The following is a 22904-nucleotide window of genomic DNA, read 5'->3' as shown; positions in this document are numbered from 1 at the left end:
TTGACCATCAACTCCTCTGTCGGGTGGTGTGTGTAGCCGGCGTAGGCAAAAACCACTATTTAAGTAGAAAATTTAGTTTCTACTTCATCTATTCAATTAAATAGTTCTTCATTTGTTACATTTAATCAGCTGAATCAATATTGTGACAGTACTCAAGTCAAAATGGCAGACGACGGTTTAATAAGCAATAACAGTGAACAGCGGCTAATGAGATCCTCGACTCCACCCGCTTCCGTCGTATCGCCCGTTCCGAATATAATTATAACACGCAGACAGATTTTTACAGTTATTATTCTGTGTTATGTGAACTTGATAAATTATATGGACCGATATACTGTTGCTGGTGAGTATGANCGGCGTTGGCAACACGGGATTGGATTTCAAACCACGCGCGATTTCGGAAGAGCGGCAGGCAGTTTCCAATGAGCTCAGTTTATATGATTTCACTGCAGTGGAAGGTGAGGTGGTGTAACGCGGTGGTAGGGTTGATTTTTCGATACGTTTTCATATATTAACATGAGAATATATTAACTATACAGAATTCCACACTGTTCAAGATTTCAATTAGGTAGATTAAATATTAATTCAATAGCAATTCATCTCCAAGTCAAACACAACAAATTAACATATATTAATTAGGGTAAATGCGGTATATTCTGACACTTTAACTTAAACTGAGTTTAAGGACGTAGCAAAAAATAAATGGTTATAAAAAATACACCATATGTGCAACTCAAGTTCTGTTTGCTTTACAATACATCACTCTCAAAACACTGCACTACACGCCAGCAACAATGAAACGTCACAAAATGTTTCCATATTTATTTAAAGGCCTTTCGAATGCAAATCTACCAAATCTATATATATATATTCTGACACTGAGTGTGACTAAATTGGGAATTTTGTGAGACTAATTCCGGCCACGCTTCAAACTCTACTAATTCGTAATGCCAACACTCTTGTGTTCAAATTCTGATCGCTGTGTGAGCTGTATTGGAATACGACACAGCTTGGAATTAGAACATGGTATTGAATATTGAACACTAGTAACACTACATAGTACATAATTAGGCTTTTAATTGAGAGCTACTAAGCTTTTAATTAAGAAAATTTTAATTTTTGCACACAGCTGGAAACGAGCTGTGTGTGTCTAATTCCAAGCTGTGTCAGAATTAGTTTTTATGTGTCTAAATCCATGTCTTAACTTAATCATCTATTAATTTATTTACCACTTGAAATCAGCAAATACAAGTATACTTAAAGGATTCCTAATATATTCACAGACATTTAAAAGTCTCAAACCATAATATTCTTTCTACACAAACAGTTTATCACTATTTGGTAGAGCAAGGTCAACTATCAACTTTGACACATTTTTCGATGTTCTCACGGGGTGATGCGCACTCTCTCTTTGGATCTCAACATTTTCCCACCAGACGGCCCAGACCTAGTGTTTTGGCAATAGTATGGCACGCAAAAGTATGATATCACTATTTCAACCATCAACAAATGCATGGAACTAAGAAAAAGCTTAATATAAAGGAAAAAATTTGAGAAGTGTTGGAGTTACCCACGATGTCGGAATATACTGCGTGTACCCTGACAACAAATTACGCCACAAATAAAGTTGAACATGATGCAATACATCATGTTCAACATTTTGCTCTCTCATTTTGCTCTTGCATTTTGCTCTCGCATGATTTTTGCAAGAGCAAAATCTCATACATGCTCACACAGTGACAGCAAACAAGCAACAGATGTACTTCCGGTTCCAGATGCAGCATTGGCATTGCCAACCTTTTTGCCAATATTTGGCATTGCCAAATATTTTTTAATATAATTTAATTCTACAGCATGTACCATGTGGTGTATTAAATAATCAAATTAAATTTCATTCTAAAGTGTAGAGTGTAGACTGTAGAATTAAATTTAAAAAGTAAATAGGAATTAGATTATTAAATTAAATTAAATTATTTAATACACCTCATGGTACATGCCTAAGCACGCAATGCTTTATATAATGCACTAATTGCCTCTTCTAAATAACGAACTTTTTCTAAAAGATGCAAGACATTTGAAAACTTGCGATGGGAGACAAAATCATTCAGAATTTGAAGTGAAGTTATTAAGACAATATTGACATAATATGACAAAAACATGTAAAAATTCATATCTGGGTGCATATCAGTACCTAGGTGCTTTAATTTTGAAATGACTTTCCATCATTAAATCTCAGTGTGGAATGTGGATCAAATTTATTTATTGTGAAATCAAACTTGGCATGACCTAAACAAGGTGTGTGTCACAGTCTTGTCAAATGTTTACATGGCAGCATGATGTGCCCATACTTCGTGAAAGATTTGTAGTTTATCCCATCATGAAAACAAGGTGTGGTCATGATGGGATTCATACATTTAAAGTCACTTTAAAGGCATTTTTTTGTTAATAATATGTACATTGTGCTCAAAAGACTTCGATGTGTCAACTGTCAAATATGGGGAAGCAGCTTTGAATAGCCATGCCACCTTTGAAAGAGTCATGAAGAGCTATGCATTTACACGTTTGCTATTATATATGTTTATTAATTTTGCAACTGTAGGAGATGATAGAATATGCATGGTTAGTCTTTGTCATGGTAAACCTGTCTTATACAAGTCTTTGAAAATTATATTGATGGTCATGGAAAGTCATGGAAAAGTCGTGTAATTTTTTTTTTCTAAATACTGACCAGTACAAATCCTGAATCCATTTTTCTCCGCTGTTCCCAAATAGAAGTGCTGGGCATCAATCATTAAACATGAAATCCTACATTTTAGTTGTCCTGTTTAGACAATAATCAAGATGGAATTTTCATACTTATTCCACAAACCTTGTTGCTCCTAAGTGGCATATTTTCAATAGATTTGGAATCTCACTTCCGGATGGTGCAGTGCGTACTTTTTCTTACAATTAGATAAGATAGGAGCTGATTCATTTATTGGGAATCTAGCAGTCCCAGAAATGGTGTGAAAGCTCTATTTATAGCGTAGAAGGTAGAAATATTCCAGAAATGTTAATATTTGTCATTTAGCATATTTAGTGCATGGCACTAAATATGATCAATTAGCTCTTTTCCACTAGACAGAGTTTGGGAATTTTGTTGGCAAGATCTTGTATTTAGGCCAAAATGTTGCCAGTACCGTAAAANATCTAGATGTGTATAAGAGACAGGTGTTGGGAAGATCTTCAAAAGACATGTATTTTGATGCTTATGTGTTGCCAAAGATCTTCTGATATTTACACACTCTCTGCACCTAGGTTCTTGTTATAGCTCAGAAAGTAAATATTTCTGGTAGTTTTATACCCAATCAACATTTGAAAATGTTGGTTAAGTGGCACATTTTCTCTGGTAATCTATTAAAAACTCTCATTAAACTATCATTTCATCTATATCATATCTATGAAAAAGTGTCTGATAGCGGAGATGGGCTCACAGGTCAAGTACTTCAAACTATTTCTAAGATTAGTTTGAGTGTTAATTTTATAGTTAGTCATCTGGTGATTTGGAGCATGTGAGGGAATTGAATTTACCTGCTTGCACATATAGAGATTCACTCTTTAGGTGATGACTAAATTCTCATAGATGTGAGTTTATTGAATATGTAACTATGATGAAAAAAATTGAGTGATGAGTTTTGTTTTCAAGCCATAAATGTATTTTATAGGCTATGGAGAATAATATTTGAACTGAGGTGGTTTTTACATTAAATCTTGAATTTACCCTTAAAAATAGTATATATAATGAAAATATTATCAATTTAAGGGTTATTTTTTTAACAATGCATTGTAGTTTATTGCTTTTAGCAGGCATTCCAATATGAAAGCAATTACAAGATTGTCAATAAAAATACATATTCAAAATGCATAAAAATGCAGGCAAGAATTTTATATTTTTTGTAACCACATATAAGCAAGATGCACAATCCAAGAGATTTAAAACTTGCTGAAAATACATTAATTTTGAGCCATGCTCACTAAGTAAAGTTTAGTTGTTTCACAATATTTATCTTAAACAGTTATGGAAAATGTCATCTTTCTGAGCAGTAACTGGATTTTTGGAGCTGCAAGTTTATTAATTTTGCAATTGCAAAAGATATTTTTAAGTCTTAGATTTTTTAATGATCCATGAATCCATTTTCCCATCCCATCCTTCCCATAGGTAAAAGTATCATCAAATTGCTAATTCATTTTTAAAATAAGAATCAGAACATATTCTCTTACTTAGTGGCAATTTATTGCAGATCTTATTTATATTGAGTAAGCTTTATCAGAGTTCATTGATATACGTTGTCTGACATAACAGCTGCACTTTGGTAACATAATAGTAGCTTTAATCAAATAATTGGTAAGACAATAAGCTACTCATAAAATCTTCAGTTTCATTCATAGATAACTGAAAAATATCTATATAGTATTGTAAAGTTTATAAGAATAGAAATATAATTACACAGAATCCATGTCGCAATGGCAGTGGTTTGTTCCACTAAAGTGTGAACAAAATAAATGCATTTATGTCATTGTTTTATTCAGACTCCAGACACTTTTTCACTTTTATTCAGACTTTTCTTCATTTAAAGCTACTATATATGACATGCTCGTTTATGACAAATAACCTTTAGATGCTGCAGAAGATCTTTTTATATATAACTATCATGCCTGGAAATAATTTTTTAAGTTGGCTTGACAAAAAGGCAAATATTTTTCAAAAATTATTGATAACATCTTCAAATGACCGCAGTGCTGCTGCTTTTTAAAGAAGCTTTTTATGGGACTCACAGCCTTGCTTCATGCAATTTAATTTTGATTTCTGCACTTAGAGAATCTCAAAGCCTGAAACTTGCATTATTTATAATTAGTGTCTGGGGTAATTGGAAATTTTGTATTGCTAAAAGTATATGGTGAGAGCAAGCAAGGTCTTTTGACGGGGAAATTCCTGCATTGCCAGAATATTTTTACAACAAAACGTATCGATGCTTGTGATATTTAGAGTAAATACCACATATTTTTGAAGACGCGTTGAGGTAACCCAAACTCTTTTACAATGAACAGTTTATTTAATTGCTATAGTCAAGCTTTATCAGTTGTTCTACTTCTATTAGCTTTGATTATGAAAGATCCTTCCATCACCCGACTGTTTTGGCTGAAATTTGGCCACTATTCAGCTAAAGCACCCTTTTTAGATATAAGTAAGATGCCTGGAAATAATTTTTTCCAGGCATAATTTTGTCCAATCGAAACAGATCTTGACCTATTAACACCAATGTCTTAGTCGCAATACCCTCCAACGTTGAACATGCGTTGAACAAAGTTTTTATTGGCTTCGTTATAAAGTAGCGCTCTAGCGATAGTATCGACCCTTTTGCAGGCCGAAATTTCATAGCGCACCAATCTAGCACCTTACCTGGGTCTAATTTACTGAAATACGATAATATTTTGGCAAAATTAGGACAAAATCTGTCCTTGAACGTTGTGATGTGATGATAAGCATTGTCAGAATTTTGTTCGGTTATTTTTTTTTTAAAGGTCAAGCTGCAAAAGCCCAACCAAGCTTAAATGAGTTTGGATCTAAATTGACTTCAAACAGCAGGGCCTCTTTATTTACATTGTGTTGCGATGAGCGCTTTAGTCAGCTCACTTTTTAGATTGATGTAGCAGAAAGGCCTTAGAGTGAATAGTTTATTGCATGGCAAAGATAAGAAAGTAGTGTATATTCAATATAATAGATTAAAATACACAGACCGACGTACTGCTTGTCTGTGGTGCAACTGCTATTTAGGACGTTAAATAGGACTGCTTGAATCTTGTCAGCTTCCCGCGCCTTTCAGTTTCAAAGCCGGCAAAGATGAAACAGGGGTGTCATGGTATATCTCGACCTTTATGATGTTCTACGCTAGTATTGATGAAAGCTTGTACACTGCTTGCTTTTGTAGTCCTGCTAGCTAGCTGGCTACTTGCATCACCATAAAAAACTTTTCTTTTAAATAGGTCAAAATCGGTTTAGATTTGCCAAAAATTTGCGATTAGTTTTGAAAAAAAAAACTGCGTTGCACGTCATCCACGCGACAACAGTTCTCGCTTCGAATCACTGATATGTGGAACAGCCTCCCTGATTACATCGTTGACGCTCCGAGTATAAACGCGTTCAAGAACAGACTAGATATAGTTATGGTAAAATATATGTTCAGACTTGAAATGCCTAGCACCATATCGAACCCGGTGGAAGTCTAGTAGCTATTTCAAACTATCGTCTGCCTTGAAAAAATCCGGTCAACGGACATGCTATTGGATCTTCTGTGAACAAGTCTCAAAAAGTACCAAGAATCGGCGACAGGCCACATCAGGCCTACTCTTCAGCGCCGACATCGCTATGTTATGTAAGGGTGCTGAATGGCCCAAAATTTCGGCACAAAATTCGTCCCAATTTTCGGTATTGGATAAAATTCCTGTTCGTGGAGCTTCTACAATATTTTTTATATTTTTAATCACTTACTTCCGATATTTTTTTAAATAGTCTGCGAGTCGATGCAAACATATTTGAATTACAGAATTAGATTATTTAACATCCGTCTACAGGGATTACAGAGTTCACTGAAGTCGTTTGTAAAACGCGGTTAACTCGTTGCCGGCTCTTATTGGCAGATATTGTGATGTGACGCGGCAGCTCGCAATTGGCTGTCGCCGGAGGTGTGGCGTCATGTGACCAGCGTTGGAACAGCGGAAATGAGCTTGCTGCCAAAGTGCCAGTAATATTTTTTATCTATGATATTTTCGTCGCGAGAAGCTGACACCAAAACTTCTTTAGTGACATCTAGTCTTGATTAATTGTTACGCTGAAGTTTGTATGAAATATCATTAATACTTTGATACGTTCATAGATAATGAGGGTAAAATCAAGAGGATCGCTTACGATGTTCACTACAAAAGTAAGAAGGCTGTGGACGATACGAGCACTTTCTCTTGGCGCATATGAACTTGCCGGAGCTCATCAATAAACTCGTTATTTCGTTAAAGCTTACACGACACGTTACGGTAATATTATAATTACGAAGAGATTTGACTGGGCTTTCAATGTTTATAAATATCCTAAATGAATGTTTTGACTTCCTGTTCTGCTATTGGTATGCTCGTTGATAGAGATGTATTGAGGTGGCTAGCCAAGACGCCGAAGTATTGCACACATCCTACATATTTTCAAGAATTTCCCCAAGACCCTAGACAATAATAGCAGCAGAGATAGGCCGTGGCTTGCTGCTGGTGAGAGCGTTATGACGGATGGCCATGAACTTCTGGGGAAAAAAACATGACCGATTATTACGCCTGATGAATAGTTACGTTATGCCCTGACCTTACCTTATGATGAGTTCCGTAGTTCATGCATGCCTTGCATGCATGCTGATGGCTACATCAGCCTACATGCATAGCTACTTTATGCCATGCATGCATGTTGGCTGCATACATAGTTAAATTATGCCTACATGCATGGTGATGGCTGCATACATGAGTCATGAATGTGTCTGTAAGTTTCACTTTTTTATACGTAAACGGAATGAATCTTGTATTGCTTCATCTGATGTCATTCAGAGGGATTTTTTAAATCTTAAGAACCGTCTCTATCGAAAAGCGTCTGTCAGTCATATTCACTAATGCAACTCGCAGTATTTTGTTCATGCTCATTACAGATGCGCTACTCTGAGAGGATCAGTTGAAAAAATATCAATTGCTGAAATTTTTTTTGCAGGTTAATGCAGGTTTCATAAGGCCGACGAAATTTTTTATTCGTTGAGTGAGAGGTGCGCGCGCATTGAGATGCCAGCAGGTGTTCTGACACTTCTCGATCAATTGTTGTTATTGTTGACGAACTCGTATCTGCGATACCTTGTGGACTGTCCCTGTCCTGTTATCGATATAGTCCCGATATTTGGATCTGTTTACAAATTAAGGTTGTTTTGTAAGTACAAATACATATCAGCGTGGGTATTTCTAAAATCGCGTAAGTGACAGTAGAATCCGCAATCATCGCGAAAATATCACTCACAACGATAACAGGAATTTGTGAGAGCTGGTTGATAATAAGGTATTGATTGTGCTGCTGTTACGTATTAGAATATAGGTAATCTATAGAATATATATAGGAGGAACAATTGATAAAGTTGCCACGTATTAGAATATAGGTAATCTATAGAATATATATAGGAGGAACAATTGATAAAGTTGCCACGTATTAGAATATAGGTAATCTATAGAATATATATAGGAGGAACAATTGATAAAGTTGCCACGTATTAGAATATAGGTAATCTATAGAATATATATAGGAGGAACAATTGATAAAGTTGCCACGTATTAGAATATAGGTAATCTATAGAATATATATAGGAGGAACAATTGATAAAGTTGCCACGTATTAGAATATAGGTAATCTATAGAATATATATAGGAGGAACAATTGATAAAGTTGCCACGTATTAGAATATAGGTAATCTATAGAATATATATAGGAGGAACAATTGATAAAGTTGCCACGTATTAGAATATAGGTAATCTATAGAATATATATAGGAGGAACAATTGATAAAGTTGCCACGTATTAGAATATAGGAAATATATTGAATATACAGTACATGGGAGGAACAATTGATGAAGCTGCTGCGTATCAAAATGTCAGCGCGCGTTGACAACCGATTGGATTAGGAGAACTTTTTATTTGTGAGATAGCTGATTCTGTATCTGTGTCTCCAACCAAGTATCTTTACGGTATATGGTCGGAGAGCTGTAGGAGAGAGTATTCTGTATAGTACTAAAGTATTCTGGTGATCATAGGTACCAGTGCCACGTCTGACGTACGCTAGTTTCGTGATCGCCCGTACCTGCAGTGTACGGGCGTGCGCAATGCAGTGTAGGTTATAAGGTGCGCTCACCCCCATCACATGACTCACTCCTCACACATGTCTGCATGCAAGGCGGCTGTCAGTAATGTACACGCGTGTAATGCCGTACCATCACATGACATTCACCTCAGACATGCCTGCATTGAGGGCGGATGTCTGCAGTGTGCGCGCGTGTGCAATGCAGTGTAGGTTATGAGGTACGCTCACGTCCAACTCCACTTTGGCTTCTGGCAAACTTCCTCAAGGTCTTTTCTCCGCCTGTGGCTCTTACTGTATATGCTAAGGCGAAATAAAACTTAATTTGAACTTTGCTATTGCCGCAAACATCTTCTTCGTAGTGGATGGTTTTGTGGCGAAAAGCTTGAATTACGGCGAATAATCTTTAATGATATACATATGCCATACGTAGCGTTGCATTATTCACTCGAGCATTCATTATTCGCACAATAATATCTGACTAGAAGGAAATTTGAATACAATTTCTGGAGGAGGAAAAAATACAATTCTTGGAGGAAAATACAGTTTCAGGAAAATTTGGCTTCGTATTCCCACTCATTTACTGCTATATCAATGCACTAAGAAAGCTAATAATAGACAGTCATTGTTGGCCATCGCAATTTTTTATATCCGATGCGAGGACGTTCAATGCAATGCGCGTGATGAGGTTCAAATGTACAATATTTGATTTAATGTAAGATGGGGTGCTATTCCTTTGAAACGAGAAATTTATTCCTTTGTTATGAAGAAAACTGAAATCGCTGATGCTAACCATGCTACCGGCGCTTGCAAATCGAAAATCGCTATTTGCTTCAACTCGCTTGCATAACTCAAGTGCAACTGTGCTTGCATAACTCAAGTACCACTGTGTCTCGAACTATTGCATCGAATATCAAAGTCCAATTTCATTTACGTATGAAGTTTACTTTACCGATGCTGCGTCAAGACCTTGAATTTGCTATGGAAATTTTAATACATATTCTTTTGGGAATATTTCGTTGCCTCATGACAACCATTTAAAATATATTCCTCTCATGACTTTAATTTAAATCTAATAGGTTTTAAATTATTTGTTCTTTTTCAAATATTCTATACTCTTTACTGGGAATATTTGCGATGTACCAACCTGCACCCACCTGCCTAAGGTATGGGGCGATACCGAAACTGAATTACGCGAACAAGCTGAATTCCATGCATTCATAAATATTTATGCCTTTCGTTACTGCTATATGTTATTAATATTTTATTTAGAATTCGGTAGACGTATGCGTTGGTCGCTACCAGTTTTGTGCTCTAAAAAGTTCAAAGGTTCCGCTACGATAAAAGGTTCCGCTAGATTGAACGTAACTTATATGATGTAGCATAAAAGAATGAATGAGTCATACTGCCCAAATACTTACACACTTTCTTGCATGTACCACCGATACGCCCTTTTTCTGGGCCAAATTGGCTGAGTATAACCCAGACAATAACGGAAAAAGGGTAATTATTTAGAAAAAGTTTCACCTTATTCTCTGACTGTGAGTCTCACGTGTAGGTTTCCCAACAGATGCTCTCCGCACTAAAATGCCGGCGAAAGCTTGGCGCGGGCGTATGTGTCATCACCTTTAAATGTAACGCAGTTTTTGTACTCGCATACATTTTACTTACATATATTTACATTTTTTGTATTTATTCGATGTCCGTGCTGCTCTAAAGCGCTGTTTAGATTTAATTTTGATGCGATTTCCATGCATGGTTTACTTCTGTATTTGACTAAATATGCTCATAGAAGTGTGAATCATGTATGTTGGCTAATAGGCGGCATATACTGTGTTATATAGTGAATATAAATTTAGATTTAAAATCTGTAAGTGACCGGTTTACTTCAAAGTGAAAAAAGAGGCGGCCGATTGGTACTCTAAAATACAATAACTTTCTAGCATTATCTCGTCTATGTTTACCGGTAGATTACAGCAACTCTTGGAAGGGCGTGCAGGCGTGTGTTTGTTCGTGTGCTGTTGGCCTGACGTCACATCGCGCCACTGCTGCTCGACCAATCAGATCTCGCTTCATTCCCTCCCCATCCCGCCCTATCTTCCCCTCCCATGACCGTTCGCCGGCTAGGGGACATGTGCACGCAAAATCCCCCGGTTCTTGAGACTTTCATTTTATTTATCAAATCGAAATATATATTTTTTTTAATTTACACTCAGAGAAATGAGCGAGACTTTCTCCAAATGATCATGTATTTTTTGCGCTTGTATGGGTCATTTTGAAGCAGTTTTGGCAGGAAAATGACGTATCAGTACGTGGGAAACGAATGACGCTTTTTTTTGACTATATGTCCCATCCATTTTTCTAAGAGTCTTGTGTATTTATATATATTGTCATTGCATTAGAGTCTAATTTAATCTATAATAATTATTCAATGCCAAAGCATCGAACGCGATCATAAACTTATATGAACGTAAGGTGCATGACAAGCTTAGCAGACCTGAATACAGAATTAATAGTTCAATCAGTTATATTAGATTGAATATTATTATCCTTCGTTATCTAATATATATAATTCTGTGAAAGTTTCTGCTCCACAATTAGTTTTTAAATGTATAAAATTATTTTTTTAGAGATTCGATCATAAATTATTTTGGTTATTTAATTGGAAATCCAAGCCAGATCGTTAAACAATTTATTTAAATCTTAATGCTGTCAACGTGCTGAACAAAATGCAACAAAGGCAGTTATTCTGTTAACAGCCTTATATTTTGTGCGTGTTATTTTCATGAATACTGATGAAAACGTGCGAAAAAAACACGAGCATGTGAAGTAATACTCTCTGAATTGCAGGGAATTTTCTTTCAAATAACCAATATAATATAATTTTGATCAATATGATATAATAATGATCAATATCAATTCTGATAATGAACGTAGAACATCAATATATTTTATAATCAAGTAAAGTCTAACCCAGTTAAAAGCTAATAAGGTTTGGCCCACACTTTCGTCTGTTGGTGCTCTCTTAAAGGGCTCCAGGGTGATAACCTTCGTTGTTATATTATCCCTAAAGGTTATCATTTCTCAATAAAGATAGGAGAAAATTGTGTATTTTAAATCTAAAATACTAAGAATAATCAGTAGTCGCCGCGCCACTGATGTTTGAAGTTCTTGATGTTAAGACAACACTGACGTCTATAGTTACGTAGATCGTATTCTGTATACGGTATGTCAAATAGGTACAACAGATTGTTTGAATAAATCAATATTGCATTATTAATTCAATCGTGCAGATTCTATATCGTACACACTTCTAAGATACAGCTTCTATACCGCGCGCATTTCTAAGATATAGCTTCTTTATCGTACACACTTCTTCATATCTTGCACACAAGGAAACATCTTGCAACTATTACTGTAGAGTGTAGACGAACACTACAGCAGGTTTAGTATAGATAACGTGTATAAACCCGCATAAACGGTATAATTCTGACGATAATGACTTCGAGTTAATTACCATGGTTACGCTTAGTTGCAAACTCAAACAAAACATTGCCACTTGTGAGAACTTCACTTGATGGCTATTGAATGAAGTAAATTGAAGGTCAACTTCCTGCTTGATAAGATTTTGATGCGTGGCATCCAAAGGAAACCGCTTTAATTATCTGAGATTGTTTTGTAGCGCTTCTTGCCTTAGCATAAAATGAAGGTGTAGAATTAGGAACTCGGTTACGTTTATACTTTGCTACCTAGTATCACATGCCACTATAAGCAGGTTATTCGTTTCGCAAATATTTTCAACATTCTACTCATTGATATTTTCAGACTCTCCTCCACTGTCTAATGTAAAAACATATATTTTCCCTACAATATCAATAACCTAAGTTGTCTTAGCACTGTGCTGAAGTAGATAGTTATATGCTTACTTAAGATCCGTGAATTGCTACTGAATGTTTCTGCCTGATGACTATTGATTATACATCGCGCGTGGGCGTACATCAATAAATGACAGCCAGTCAATACTGAACGCACTTGCTAGGTACATCGTACAGCGAACACGTGTCTATATTGCGAGCGATGTAGCTATATACAGGTTTGTGTAACTGTAACCGGAGGTAGTGAAGTACTTCCTTCCACGCATTCCTTTCTATGCGGCTGCTTAAACAATAGTGGCGTCACATTCTAGGTGATGATGTCATTAGACATTACCTACTACCTAAAATTGTAGTGAGTAGAACGCGTCACATTCTAGGCGATGATGTATAGGCAATAGCTAGTGATTAGAGCCTTATACTACTATTCTATTCTGCAGTAAATATTTCTAGTTATATTAACACGTTAAGTACCTACGGCACGATCCACCGGCTGTCTCTTNCTACCGATAGCGTCAGTCACATGACTACCGATAGCGTCAGTCACATGACTACCGATAGCGTCAGTCACATGACTACCGATAGCGTCAGTCACATGACTACCGATAGCGTCAGTCGCGTGACTTTCGATAGCGTCAGTCGCGTGACTTCCGATAGCGTCAGTCACATGACGACGGACGTGTTGTATCTTTGTAGCTCAACGTCAGCTTTCGAAGTTCAGGATCATTAAGCGTGTAATTGATGCGTGCCTGCTGCTTCAGTTGTAAACTTAAGTCTGTTTTCTACTGAAAATTTAGCCGTTATACTGTTGTACCTTCTACACAGCTGCAATTTTTTACTATAATGCTGTAGGCCTGTAAGGCCTATTTTATGCTATAATACTGTGCTGTTTATTATTTTAGACCGTTCAATTCTGCCAACGGATCAACACTGAAAATTTTTATACGGTGCTTTAGTCCCTTTAATTTAAGAAAGGCACCCTAGGCTACTCCAACGAATGGCCTAAAGCAAGGCCGTCTATCAATAACTGTTGACTCTCTACTACAACAATAGTCCTGGGTTACATTCTGAAGGTTATATTTTCCTTCATTATAAATCAACTTGTACCTGATCTCTCGCTCGACATGAAATATTCCCGAGGTTAAAGATTCTACCTTCTAATAAATCCCGCTGACCTATTACAATATTATATCGTGCCGGCAAATTCTTCTAAAACTACTCAGGACTCTTTATTATTCCTAATAGTTTAATGTACGATTTATATATGTTGTCCGATATAACTATTCATGCATTCCGTGTAATAAGAATGCTTGCCGGATATAAGTATTAAGATCACTTGGCTGCTTAAATCGCAAATTTACCAGGAATTTAAAAGTAAAGAAAATAGCCAAAAATTTCACCATTTCTTATAAGAGAAAACGTTTCGGAGTCCAGCTCCATCGTCAGTTCAAAACCTAGAACACAAGTACAAACAATTAGTAACCTAAAATTCACATTCAAACAATTCACCTAAACTTGAGGGCATTAGAACTAAAATCGAAGATAACAGAAATAAAAATGAGATGACATGTAGAGAAAGTACTATCTATTTACAATTTGTAGAGGATAGGAACTGAATGCAGCATTTAAACCTGTCTCTTATACACATCTAGATGTGTATAAGAGACAGGCATAGGGGCAGGAGTTATAGAACAGGGAACATACTTGCGCATCCCCCTCATTCAGCCGTACGTATTCATGCCGAGCAGTGCAACGTCCCGGTGTCCAATAGTGATTTTAGAGTTTTAGCCTCCACAACCGGTGTTTCTGACCTACGAATTTTAGAATCATTATATATTTTCAAACAGAAACCCAGTTTAAATGCTGCATTCAGTTCCTATCCTCTACAAATTGTAAATAGATAGTACTTTCTCTACATGTTATCTCATTTTTATTTCTGTTATCTTCGATTTTAGTTCTAATGTCCTCAAGTTTAGGTGAATTGTTTGAATGTGAATTTTAGGCTACTAATTGTTTGTACTTGTGTTCTAGGTTTTGAACTGACGATGGAGCTGGACTCCGAAACGTTTTCTCTTATAAGAAATGGTGAAATTTTTGGCTATTTTCTTTACTTTTAAATTCCTGGAATGCTTGCCGATCTCAAAACATGTATCGAAATGTGTAAGTTTTCTGTGCGTGTTTGTGTGGAGCGGGATATTAACGTTTGCTATTTTTTTTACAGGAATGTTAACGGATATTCAAGACACGTTTCAAATCAGCAACGCGCAAGCAGGTTTACTACAGACCGTCTTCGTGGTTGTTTACATGGTGGTGGCGCCTATATATGGCTACTTGGGTGACCGCTTCAACCGAAGATATCTCTTATCGTTTGGCATCTTCTTCTGGTCTTTAGCAACCTTAGCAGGATCATTCATGCCGGTGAGTCTCATTCTGTTTTAACGCTTCGAGTTACTTCAATTATTCCCGTTGCAGTCTGTTGTTACTAAAGCGGAAATTTAATACTTCATTGGATTCGGTAATATATTTCTATATATTCATACAGTTTTGTATTTATCGCTCCACACCAGTGCATGTTCGGTCTTGTTTTTTTTAGAATGTTAAATAAATCGTCCTTTTTCACGGTTAATTTGGCGTTAGGTAACGTCTATATTCAGAGTAAATTCTTGATAGATCGTGTTTGTGAATTAATGCAAGCGGATATACAGAAATCAATACTTGACTAACTCAAATTTACGTTGCAGAACTACGCGAGCTTCACGGTGTTCCGGTGCCTGGTGGGCGTGGGAGAGGCGAGCTACTCGACCATCGCCCCCACCATATTATCCGACATGTTCATCGGCGACCAGCGCTCAAAAATACTCGCCATCTTCTACTTCGCCATCCCTGTCGGCAGGTTTGCATACAATATGCGTAGTGGCATGCACAATGCGCCGGTATATACGCAATTCGTAATGGCATACGCAATGCCTAGTCGCATGCACTATGCGCCGTTATATACGCAATTCGTAATGGCATAGGCAATGCCTTGTGGCATACACTGCGCCGGTATACCTATACGCAATGCGTAGTGGCATACGCAATGCGTAGTGGCATACGCAATGCCTATGGGCATACACTATGCTCCGGTATATACGCAATGCCTAATGGAATGCACACTCTGATGAAATCCAATGCTCAAGTGCAATATCTTCATCTATGTCACTGCTTGTTGCTCTTGCAGATTTCAGTCCTCCAACACAATTATTTTTTTATCCTAATATTTCTTGCTAATAGTCACTAAATGAAATACTATGCGGGCTGAAGTACTGTTGCCATTTCAGCGGTCTAGGCTACATGGTGGGGCTGAAGTGCTGACTTGTTCATACCATTTCAGCGGTCTGGGCTACATGGTGGGGGCTGAAGTGCTGACTTGTTCATACCATTTCAGCGGTCTAGGCTACATGGTGGGGGCTGAAGTGCTGACTTGTTCATACCATTTCAGCGGTCTGGGCTATATGGTGGGGGCTGAAGTGCTGACTTGTTCATACAATTTCAGCGGTCTGGGCTACATGGTGGGCGCTGAAGTAACCAATATCGCGAAGGCTCTGAACGCTGGGGAAGAAGCCTGGCGTTGGGGTCTGCGTGTAACCCCCGTGATGGGGCTGGTGGCCGTCCTCCTCATCCTGCTGGTGCTGCAGGAGCCTCCCCGTGGCCAGGTCGAGGGCGGCGAGCATCTCAAGCCTACCAACTTCCTCAAGGACCTCAAGGATCTCGCCACCAAGTCAGTGATCAAGTCTGGTGCTTCATTCCTACTTTATTAATATTCTATTTTCGCGATATAATTATTTTTGGCTCTACAATTATTTTTATCATTCATTCCTACTTACTTGGAATTAATATTCAATTTTAGCCATCAGATTATTTTTTGCTCACTCGTCGAGTTGCACAAATAACTTACTGATTTATTCTCCTGTTCTATTTATTTCTTACATAACTAATATTTCTCATATCCGAACAATGGCTATTTAGCTTATAATGTCCTAATTATTATGGTCGAATAATGACTTATGTTCATTAGCTTTGGTCTCATCTCGATGCGGCAATAACACTTCACATTATAAATTAGTGATATAATACTTCATAGAATAAATTCCTTATGTAATAATTTGTATTGTAAATTACTTCATATTGTAGATTTCTAATATAATAATTCGTATTATAAATTAATAATAATGCGTACATTGTGCAGCAAATCGTACGTGTCGTCAATTATCGCAAAATTAATAATAATGCGTACATTGTGCAGTAAATCGTACGTGTTGTCAACTATCGCAAAATTAATAATAATGCGTACATTGTGCAGTAAATCGTACGTGTNCCTTACCTCATGAACCCTGTCTCTTATACACATCTAGATGTGTATAAGAGACAGGGCTGGAGCGCTGGCGTGGTGGGGGCCGCTGTTCGTAGAGGCCGGTGTTGACATACAGGAACACCCTGACGTGAACGTCAACAGCGTCGCCTTTGTCTTCGGGGCCATCGCCATGGTTGCCGGGCTTGTTGGCGTCCCGCTGGGGTCCTTTGGGGGCCAGTACCTCAGGAAGATGTTAGTATTTTGACTGCAGTTCACTATTTATTTGGCAGTTTTGATCTGCAGTTCAGTATTTATTTTGAGTTGACTACTTATTTTATCGTTTTGATCTGCAGTTCACTATTTATTTTGTACTTGTGATCTGCAGTTCACTATTTATTTTGTACTTGTGATCTGCAGTTCACTATTTTGCAGTTTTGATATGCAGTTCACTATATATTTTGTAGTTTTGATCTGCAATTCTGGCGTCCCGCTGGGGTCCTTTGGGGGCCAGTACCTTAGGAAGATGTTAGTATTTGGACTGCAGTTCACTGTTTATTTGGCAGTTTTGATCTACAGTTCACTATATATTTTGCAGTTTTGATCTGCAGTTCACTATTTATTTTGCAGTTTTGATATGCAGTTTACTGAAATGCAGGAGACCACAATGAAAAATTAGTTAGCAAGATACCTCGATAATTTGAGAATGCCTCGTTATTACTTGGTTGTATCAATACTAAGATTGATCACATTTACAGACTATTGTTCATTGTAAGTGTATTTATTATTAAGAAAATTTTGATGTATTGTTTTCCCCCCAAAGTATTAGGTCCCCGAAATAATAGTCGAGATTATTACTGTTTCGGCGTCAACATTTGTGATAAGAAGGCATTTTTTGGTAGAATCATTTTTCTATTGGTTGAAAGCTTCCTACGTCCGGCCAATTTACCACCGTACGCGCGTGTATTTTTGACGTGACTGTAGCGCTGAATTGCCCTGATGTTGCACCGATGTTGCAACACTGATGTGGTAACCCTTATGTTGCAACACTGATGTAACCCTGATGTTGCAACACTGATGTAACCCTGATGTTGCAGTTACGGCTACGGCGACCCGCTGGTGTGCGGGATTGGTGTGCTGGTGGCGCTGCCGCTGCTGGGCGCCGGGATGTACATGGCGGAGTTTGACACCAAAGCCGCGTACGCCATCGTCTTCTTCGGGCAGGTCTTCCTCAACCTCAACTGGGCCGTCATCTCGGATATTGTGCTCGTGAGCTTGCCGTCATCTTTGACAGTTGACTCGTGTGTGATGATCTGTTATTTATCGATTTTTATAAAAACTTGAAAGCTCCGTTATCTCGGATATTGTGCTCGTGAGTTTGTCGTCATCTTTGACAATTGACTAGTGTGTGATGATCTGTTATTTATTGATTTTTATAAAAACTTAAAAGCAAAGAAAACTCCCAAAAAATTCATAGTATCTTTAAAGAAAACGTTTCCGTTTCGTTTAAAGATACTATGAATTTTTGTGAAGTTTTCTTTGCGTTTAAGTTTTTAGTGAATTTGCGATTCAAGCAAACGAGTGACTTTATTTCTTATATACCGTCAAAATCGATTTTTATAGATCAGTTTGTCTTAAAATAATGACAGCGTGTGTTTTTGGTATACACCGTTTTGCAAGTATTTACTCCTGGCAATACTTGTAGTGCACTAAGATGAACGAAGATTTCAAAACAAGAATGAAATCAGTCTTATTGACTTGACGTGCCCTGTGTCAGAGGTCACAGTTTCTCTGATGACTTCCTGTAGTGCTCATTTATTCGTGTTTTAAAATTTCTGCCAGGCATTAATTCGCTTCCTCCACCAGTACATCGTGATCCCAACTCGGCGGTCGTCGGCTGAAGCTTTCCAAATCCTCTTCTCGCACGCCCTGGGCGACGCCGGCAGCCCCTACGTCGTTGGGTTGGTGAGTCTTGTGTTAATTTCAGCTTGTGATCAACATTCTGTCGACGTAAGACGTACGGGATATTATTTGTTTGTTGGCGTTCATCATATCCTATGTTCATTTGCGGAGTATGTAATTCTGTTACGTTAGTTTGATTTAAGATCAAAGAATGTTTTTCATCAATAATTGTGTCATTAGTCGTCTCAGAAAGTTGGTTCGACTTATCGAGAAGACAAATTAGAGAATTATTGATAAAAAATATTCTCTAGTCTTCAGTTAAACTTGCATAGAGGAAGGGCTTCTGCCAAACTATACTCGTATGTAATTGTTTGGAATTTTCTGAATGGATTTGACAATTCCACCTCCTTCCTGAACCAGCTTTGTCTTATTTAAAAATGGTTTGGTTACTAAAAGAGAAAGTTTGTTTGATTTCTAACTTGATTTTTTTCTATTCAGGTGGCTAACTTGCTGAAGCCTTACTTCATGAACCTTGTGTATTTAAAAATTGTTTGGTTACTAAAAGAGAAAATTTGTTTGATTTCTAACTTAATTTTTTTCTATTCAGGTGGCTGACTTGCTGAAGCCTTACTACATGAACCAAAGCAACGTATCCACCACAACATCCCCAGTCATGCTGGACCAACTCTTCTTCTTGAGCTCAAACTTGACCGCGACCACTGAATTGCCCAGTGACTCGGACGACAAATACGCTTCTTTTAAGGTTATTATGCGAGATATTCATATACAGTTCATGGAGGTTGTAGTTCGTGGTTAAGGGATATGCTGGATGTATAACGGAATTGTTAAAGTAAAAATTCGATATTATATTCGGATTAGAGAGCCTAGTGTTGAGTTTTTCTTGTAATTTGAGAGCAGGTTAGAGAAATGTTAACTTTCTTTATTTACTATAAAACAAGTTAGTGATAAATTTGGTTGAGCTGTTACACCGTTTATGAAATTGATGCTTGCAAATTGAAGTTATTTCGTGAGACCTTGGCTGAATATCATTCTGGCAATCCTTTAGAAAATGTGTCTGTATGTACAGTATATCGTGTTGGTATAAAATAAAGACCTACTGAAAAAAATTCTTGCCTGACAATTCAGGTGCGCAGTAGTTTATATAACAGCATTTTGAGTGTTCAATAAAGACTGAATAGGTTATTTTTAGGCAGGTGTAAGCTTTCTGCAAGGCTTGAGTTCATAAGAAATATTCAGGTTTATGATTATTTTACAGGCGCTGCAGATGTCTTTCTACTTGTGCACGTGCGTGCTTATCTTGGGCGCCGTGTTCTTCTTCATCACCTGCTGCTTCATTGAGAAGGATAAAGAGAGAACTGACCGCACTATTGCAGGTCAGTTTTATGCCCATATGTCGTCATTAACTTATTTGACTCGTCAGTTACTTTCCCGTTTTATTATCAGGATTCGAGAAAATTCTCTTCTCAGGTTGCTGCTATCGTGAGGGGTGGTGTCAAAACCAGCGTTTGGTTGGGCTCGTGAATCGACCTTTATTTATCCGTGGCAAGATTTAATTTTTTTTTGTCAATTCAATAACCGTAATAACGGCTTCGTTTTGGAGTCCGTCCTTCACAAGCTGCAGCATCTAATCACAAGACTTGTGTCGAAATTTGTTGTTGCTGGGATATTTCTCTCAGCAGCTCCTGGTTATGCGTTCGGAAGGGGTCGATCGATTTCCAATTGACGATTTGCTAATTTTTGGTTAGTTTTCTAGCACCTGGTGAGCTCTTTATTATATCTAGCACCCTGGCATTATTTTGTATGTGTGAAAGCGAAATTAATTTAAAAAAGTCACTAGATTGCTTTAATCGCAGATTCACTAGAAATTTAAAAGTGAAGAAAACACCACAAAAATTTAGCATATCTCTTTTGAAAACGTTTCGGACACCAGCTCCATCGTCAGTTCGATAAATCTAGAACACAGATAAATGCATAAATGCATGCATAAATTAAGTTGTGATGCGCAATGATCAGCGGGAGGCCGAATCTCATAAGCTATTCATCAAACGCTTGAAACTCGCCCGTTATCGTTCACCACCGCAGTGACTGAAATACGCTTGTCGTGATTATTAATTAGATAGAGAACAGATGAAGGCTGAACTCCACAGTGTGCCTTGTTTTTGCAGCTCTGCTATTTTTTATCGAGTATGCCTTGCTGTTGGAAACTCCTTACTTAATAACTCCTCTTTGCTTGTACGACTATATTCTAGCGTTATTCGAACGGTATTTAGTATTGATTCTATAATTAATAATAGATTTCACACTTGAAATAATCTGCTGTTAACTAAAACTAACAAAGTGATAATTTTGCATGCAACCTATCGATATTTGCTTCGCTTCACCTTTGAAGAAAGTTTTGTGCTCCTTTCCCTGGTTTAAAGTGCGTTATTTCTCTTAGAAAATTGCCGCGTAGCAGTAACATGGCGTATTGGCGCGTACAAGTGTTTTGGTTTTCCTGTTATATTTTGTTCATCTTATATTACTGAATGATGGAAGGAGGCTGTAATTTGCACAGCGGACGCTAAGCCTCAGACCTGCGATGTAGAGCGCCGCGCCCCAGGCGCGCAAGGCCTGCTTCTCGTGACGCAAGGTTTGTGCTTCCGACAATTTTGTCCGAGAACTTCTCACGTCAACTCATCAGGCCATTAATTATCATTTACTTCAATTCTGTCGTATCAATATCTCGGTCATTTATAACTACACGGAATTTGGTTTTCAATTCAGTCAGTTCGACATGCATTCAAAAATTAAGTTTAATATTTTTGACCAATACAAAAAGTGATGTTTTTGCTTTCATCCAAGAGAAGTTTGTGTAGATGTCACGTGAGAAGATCTCGCTGCGGTTTCGTTTCTTTCTGATTTGCCTGCGTTTTTTACACGGAACAGTTTAACTTGCGTGTGCCTCTTCTCTTTTGCAAGTGTTTTTTTTTCGTTTATGATGAAAATTTTCAAGATGTTCGGCTCGTTGTGATGTCAACTAATTAACAATTGGGACGTTAACCAATCCGTCCATTGCCGACGAGGGAATCGGACTTGCGAACGATACAAAACTTATCTTTGAACAAACTTACAAAATTTATCCTATGAAAATTTAATGGGATTTAGCTTAGTAAGGAATGGCTTATCGTTGTTCACTCCAGCGAACTGGTGCTGCCTTTAATCATCGACTCGGGCGGAGAAGCTGTGAGATAGAAGAACGTACCGGAATGTTTGAGTGTTCATTTACGCCAGGCAAATAGTGTAGGCACAAGCCCCGTTTAATTAAATGTTTGATATCATATTTATTAACGTTTTAGACTTGGTAATGGAGCAACATGAATTACCAGTTCTTAGCCTTGCTATCCTGCGCCACTTCATAAGGTGAGAGATTTCGTCTTGCTGTCTGTGGGAAGTACAGTATTTTTTAGTATATGTAAAATTTTTTCGTCTTCGTGTGCCGCCATCTTTTTTCTTATATGTCATGAGTTGATCTGTCCGTCGGAAATTTTAGATTGGTAGGGATATTTCAACGAAAAATTCTTCGTAAACTATAACATTTATAATGATAGGAGCGCTAATTTAGGGTCATTATAATTAATAATGATATGGTCGCTACGTGATCATTAGTTATCTGTTGGAAGAGTTACGTCCTTACAAGCTCTATTGCCCTAGTCAGATTGCCAGCTGCGATCGGGAACGTTGAAGTGATGTTATGCCGCGAAGTCAACAGGTTATAATTTTCATTCTCCACCGAATGGTAGCCTCGGCATTTCTTGATCAGCCTCCTTGTTTTAGCTATTACCAACCAAAAACTAGTTTATCTAAGACTGGTATATACCGTAAATTAATTGTTTCGAT

General features: G+C 37.5%; 1 protein-coding gene across 1 annotated transcript in view; it reads left to right on the top strand.

The window, feature by feature from the left end:
• The first annotated feature begins 5 nt into the window (after window positions 1-5).
• LOC108683118 (protein spinster) overlaps window positions 6-22904 on the top strand; it is a 28441-nt gene continuing 5542 nt past the window's right edge. The window contains exons 1-10 of the mRNA XM_047885211.1: window positions 6-343; window positions 14997-15193; window positions 15517-15668; window positions 16311-16535; window positions 17061-17104; window positions 17183-17360; window positions 18203-18374; window positions 18972-19070; window positions 19615-19770; window positions 20284-20402. Of these exons, the coding sequence (XP_047741167.1) occupies window positions 163-343; window positions 14997-15193; window positions 15517-15668; window positions 16311-16535; window positions 17061-17104; window positions 17183-17360; window positions 18203-18374; window positions 18972-19070; window positions 19615-19770; window positions 20284-20402 (1523 nt within the window). The 5' untranslated portion in view covers window positions 6-162. The remainder of the gene's footprint in view (window positions 344-14996; window positions 15194-15516; window positions 15669-16310; window positions 16536-17060; window positions 17105-17182; window positions 17361-18202; window positions 18375-18971; window positions 19071-19614; window positions 19771-20283; window positions 20403-22904) is intronic.

This window comes from Hyalella azteca, unplaced genomic scaffold (assembly GCF_000764305.2).
Source record: "Hyalella azteca isolate HAZT.00-mixed unplaced genomic scaffold, Hazt_2.0.2 contig17323, whole genome shotgun sequence".
In the NCBI taxonomy this organism is placed as follows: domain Eukaryota; kingdom Metazoa; phylum Arthropoda; class Malacostraca; order Amphipoda; family Hyalellidae; genus Hyalella; species Hyalella azteca.
Note: the sequence above shows the minus strand (reverse complement) of the source record. Positions and strands in the feature narration are given on the sequence as shown.